Genomic DNA, 5665 nt, shown 5'->3' with positions numbered 1-5665 from the left:
ATATTACTTGCATGTGCTTGCCTCTTGGTCGTTTATTTATTTAATGGTTCGCTTAACTCTCATTCTCGTTGATCATTTGAGGGATCACATCCGGGATCTTATTACTTGGGCTTTCCTAAACCTTCCTTAATATTTTATACTCCTTTAATGATCCTCTCTTATAATCCTTGAATTTAAATCATCTTAACCATGTTACCTTATACCTAATTCTTTCAGTATCTGATGGATTTTCGGGAAAAATTAAAGTGTCCGAATTCGAATTCTAACGACCTTTACATACACTCATTTACTTTATGGAATACTAATACGATCTCATAATTTCCATAACAGTACTCCTATATAGTGTGGTTTGATAATTTTCCTTAATCAGCATCATCAGCAAAAGTTACTATTCATCAGGGTTTAAAAAATTTCCAAAAATTGGGGTTATTACATTGGATTTCAGAAATCTTGTATATATGTAAGTATATAGAAGAGTGAGAAGGTTTTTGAGAAGAAGTATGTGTTTAGATTTGAAAGAGATGAAGAGATGATACTCTAAAAAAATGCCAGCAACTTTGTGGCTCTTTAGCTTGGTTGAAATGGGTTGGGTTGGGGTTTATTAATAGGAGAAGTTGGGTGGATTGAATGGTGGAGATTTAAGGAAAATGGATGGTGGATGATGTATGTCACATGGATTGATGGCATGGAAAGCAAAGTGTGTTAGTTGTGTTTCTTTGAAATTTGCCATATGAGACAAACAAGTTTATAGGATTCAAAAAATCAGCTTATTTCTTTATATAATAATATATTTTCATTTTTCTTTTAATCTTTTGTTTAATTACTTAATTAAGCATTAAACACCAATAATTCTGACCACCCTAAAAACTCTTAAATAAATACCATAAAAAATATGATAATTACCTAAATGTTATAAAATGTTGTCGTGCAAGTTTTGGTCAACCTTGGTCAATGGTAACAAGGTCAAACATGGTCAACTGTGGGACCAACTGCCTCCAAATTTGTGCCCGGACAAAAATTCTCAAAATGTTACGATATTTTTACCATGTATAGAAATTACCATTTAAATGATCTGTTGTGCAAGACATGCCTGTACCTTAACAAAACTAAGTCAAATTGACAACCCTAAGTAAGTTGTATTGTAATCTTATTTTGTATTTTGTATTGTAACAATTTCAAGCCTAAGAATTCTATTTGGAAGAAGTTCAAGAAGATCATGCCTCAGAAGAATTATGAAGAAGCTTGGAGTTGAATAAATTTGTTTTGAGAAAAAATATTCTAAGTCAGGATCTCTACAAGTCACTGATTTAGTGTTATAGAGAAGTCATTCGAGAACTCCAGAATGACTTATAGAGAACTCAGGAAAGCTACTAAGAACCCAGAGATATCGACAAGCCAAATTAAAGACATGAAGATTGGAGATATCGACAAGTCATTTCTTCAGTAGAGAACTCAGAGTTATTGACAAGTCAAAATTCACTAGAGAACTCAGAGATATCGACAAGTCAAAATTCACTAGAGAACTCTGAGTTATCGACAAGTCAAATTTTACTAGATGTTATTCCCTAACAATAAACAAGAATTACAGAGGGGGGGTTGAATGTAATTCTGGCTACTTTTTGAGATTTATGAAAAATGGTTCTAACTCAATTTATATCAAACTGTTTGATTTGCAAAGTGCGGAATATATACACTACTAGAAATCTGTTAATAGACATCGCCCTTTAGACATCGGTTGTTGGTGCAACCGATGTAAAAGAGTACTATCAACATCGGTCCCAATAAAACCGATGTCTATGATTTATATAGACATCGATTTGTAGTTCAACCGATGTCTAATATAAGCTGGAAAAAAAAGCACGCTAAATCAACCCGTGTCTTTTCCTGTTTATATTTTAAGTAGTGTATATGTTCCCCCCCTCCAAATTTGTTCCCCCTAGACAAATTCACTTCCCCCCAAATATTTCACCCACATTCTCCCCAAGTAAAAAATAAAAAACATAAAACTAAAAACTAAAAATATAAAACTAAAAACTAAAAAACATAACTCCCACATTCTCTCACCCCGACTCTCTCAACCACTCTCACTACTCTCCAACGAACTCTCACTACTAAAGCAATCGAAGCCATTTGAAGCTCACAATCGAAGTCAAAAACTGAAAGAATCAAAGCTCAATTGAAGCTCCAATCGAAGCTAGGGTTGAGTCGAAGCTGGGTTTGAGCCGAAGCTAGGTTTGAGTCGAATCGAAGCACCAACTCCTTTGCCCTGGGTTTGGTAAGCTCTCTATGAACCCTAGTTTTGTTCGAACGTGTTTAGTTGGGGATTTTACAAATTGGGGATTTTAAAAATTGAGGATTTTAAAAATTGGGGATTTTTGGACCAATTAGGTATGATATTGTATGGTATGATACTGTATGTATAAATTAGGTATGATGTTGTATGGCATTATATTGTATGTATCTGCATGTCTTTATCTTTATATGATGTGTATGATATTGTATGTTTTTTCTTTTTTAAAGTGATAAATGTATGATATTGTATGTTTGTCTTTATATTGTATGTTTGTTAACTTTTTTTGGTTCTGAAAATTTAATGATAGTGTTTGTTCTATTGGATTTGTGTATAAATTTTGGTTTTGGTCTTTATATGTTATTGGTTTTGGTATGCTGCATAGTGTGAAGCCAACTTTATGTTTAAAAACATCACCGACAACTTAAGTTTAGGACTTACAATTGCAATGTTTCACTCTTGCTCTAAAAAGTAACAGACTTCCATGGATTTTCTTTTTTTCAAAATTTGCCTTTACTCTTTTCCTTGTGTACTAAATTACTTGAACACATAGCTAATTACTTGTGCACCTTGACTTGAGTACATAGATAATGTAATTATTTTTTTAATTTTCTTTTTGTAAATCTGTAGTGTTATCATTAGTAGTGCACTAGTGTGAATTGATAAGTGCATCCTTTATTAGTAGTATAGTAGTGTCCTATTTTGTATCATGTTTTATGTCCTGCATCTAATCTAATAAGAATTATAATTATAAATTAAATACACAATTGCACCAAGTAAGTTAATCATATATTAAATTATCTCGATATATTTTTTTAAAAAATAGCATGAGTAAAAATTGTTGTAAATAATGTGTAAGCTATGTAGTTGTTTAGTATTTGATATTGAACTTATAATCAGGTGTACGTGTCTATTTATGGATAAATCATGGATGCGGGCTGATAGGGATTCATTAGAGTATGAGATCAGGGTTGAAAACTTTCTAATATACGCCAAAGAAAACTATAAAGATCATAAAGTAATACCCTGTCCATGTGCACATTGCTGTAATTTCAAAAAGTTCTCTGTGAAAATCATTAGAGGTCATTTGTATGAAAAGGGCTTTAGTTTGGGGTATGTAAACTAGATTTGGCATGGGGCTAGTGCCAATCCTAGGTATCTGCCGCTAGCACAATGCCGACTCCCTCTTCGGTGAATATAGAAGAGAATATTGAAGAAAATATTGGGGCATCCGAAGTAGGTGATATTTGTGAAGCAGCATATAATCGGGGTAATTTGGGTGATGATTGTGATAAAGATTCAGACGAGTTCAAGCGGTTTTTGGCCGATGCTGAGCAACCGTTATTTGAGGGCAGTGATAGTAGTAAATTAGAATCAATGCTAAAATTACATATTTGGAAAGCGAGATTCGGGATTAGTGATAGCGCCTTTACAGATTTACTCTCTTCGGTTGGTTCTTTACTTTCCAAAGATCATGTCTTGCCAATTAATGCATACACAACTAAAAAAACCCTATCTGATCTAGGCCTTCAGTATATAAAAATCCATGCATGTCCGAATGATTGCATTCTATATAGGGGTGTCAATTCTGATATTGTCGAGTGCCCCAAGTGTCGCAAATCTCGGTGGAAGTTAGGAAAGGATGGTAAAGAGAGAGTCAACGTTCCGGCCAAAGTTATGTGGTATTTCCCGATCATTCCCAGATTTAAGCGGATGTTTAAATCTGAATATACCGCTAAACTAATGACTTGGCATGTGAACCAAAGAAGTCAAGATGGTCACATGCGCCATGCAGCTGACTCTCCTTCATGGCGGAATGTCGATTATAGGTGGCCAACCTTCGGTAATGAGCCAAGAAATATTCAGTTAGCCTTGGCAGCTGATGATATAAACCGACATAATAATGGCCTAAACAATAGGTATAGCTGCTGGCCTGTAGTATTGACAACGTATAAACTCCCTCCGTGGTTGTGCATGAAAATAAAATATATGATGTTAACAGTATTAGTCTCTGGCCTGCAAGGGCCAGGTAATAATATTGACATGTTTTTGCAACCATTGATCGATGATTTGAAGAAGCTTTGGGAAGAAGGTGAACCAAATATGTTTGACGCTCATACTAAATCTTTTTTCAATTTAAAGGCAATTCTAATGTGGACGATAAATGACTTCCCCGTATATGGTAATTTGTCTGGTTGTGTGAATAAGGGTTATATGTCTTGTCCTATTTGTGGGGATGATACCGTGGCTAAATACTTACCTCATTCGAAGAAAATGTATTTCCAAGGTCATCGTCAATATTTACCTAGGCACCATCCTTATAGGAAGAAGAAGGCGGCTTTTAATGGTGAACAAGAGTTAGGATTTGCGCGTCCACCCCTTTCCGGTGAAGAAGTTTTACTGCAACAGGAGCGAATAAAATTTTCTTTTGGAGAAGCAGTAAAGAAGTCAAAGAAAGTGGACTGTCCATGGAAAAAAATCAATTTTCTTTGACTTAGAATATTGGAAATTCCATCATGTCCATCACTGTCTCGATGTTATGCACGTCGAATGTGTGTGGCAATCTTATTGGGACCTTTCTAAATATAAGATATAAGACTAAAGATAGTGAGGCGTTACATCTTGATATGATTCAAATGGGCGTTAGGAAAGACTTGGCTCCAAAAAAAATTGGAGAAAAGAGAACCTACTTGCCCCCTTCCGCTTTTACTCTTTCAAAGACAGAAAAAAAGAAACTGTTAAAATCGTTGGCATAGATGAAACTTCCTTATGGCCATTCATCGAACATAAAAAATTGTGTATCAATCCCTGATTTAAAGTTGTTTGGGTTGAAGTCCCACGATTGTCATGTACCACTTCAACAACTGCTCCCAGTTTCAATTCGTTCAATACTCCCGAAAAATGTTAGGATTAGCATCAATGCCTTTATTTTAATGCCTTCTATCAGATGATCGACCATGATGACCGACCACATTACTCTGCCTTTATTTCAATGCCTTTTATCAGATGATCTTTGAACTTTATTTTGGGTACTTGTAATGTTATGTTGGTACTTATAACTATTGGTTTGTGTTGATTTGGACTAGCTAGTTGGAATATAGGGGATAATTAGTAAATATAGTAGCTAAGTTATTCTGGAATGTTGTGGATTGTGGATGTTGCGATTTGTAGTTTAATTTTGTTGGTCGAATGTAGCAATGGCACAGAGCTAACGTATTATATAGTTGCGACCATTTTTGGGTCTACTTTTGGTATTTTTTTGATTTTTTTTGCAATTGGATTTGGATTTGCTTGAGGTTTGTTTAATTTGGCTAGTTAAATGTACAAACATAACACATCAGACAAAAACCTAAAAACCGATGTCTATTGTAAGCA

At 34.6% G+C, this 5665-nt stretch overlaps 1 protein-coding gene across 1 annotated transcript; it reads left to right on the top strand.

Annotated features, from left to right (window-relative positions):
* Positions 1–3463: 3463 nt before the first annotated feature.
* On the top strand, positions 3464–4783 carry LOC141660509 (uncharacterized). The gene has a single exon (XM_074467497.1). It carries the CDS (start codon positions 3464–3466, stop codon positions 4781–4783), a length of 1320 nt encoding a protein of 439 aa, XP_074323598.1.
* The last annotated feature ends 882 nt before the right edge of the window (positions 4784–5665 follow it).

This window comes from Apium graveolens, chromosome 5 (assembly GCF_009905375.1).
Source record: "Apium graveolens cultivar Ventura chromosome 5, ASM990537v1, whole genome shotgun sequence".
Taxonomy (NCBI): Eukaryota; Viridiplantae; Streptophyta; class Magnoliopsida; order Apiales; family Apiaceae; genus Apium; species Apium graveolens.
The sequence above is the reverse complement of the archived record's forward strand: the minus strand, read 5'-3'. Positions and strand labels throughout refer to the sequence as shown.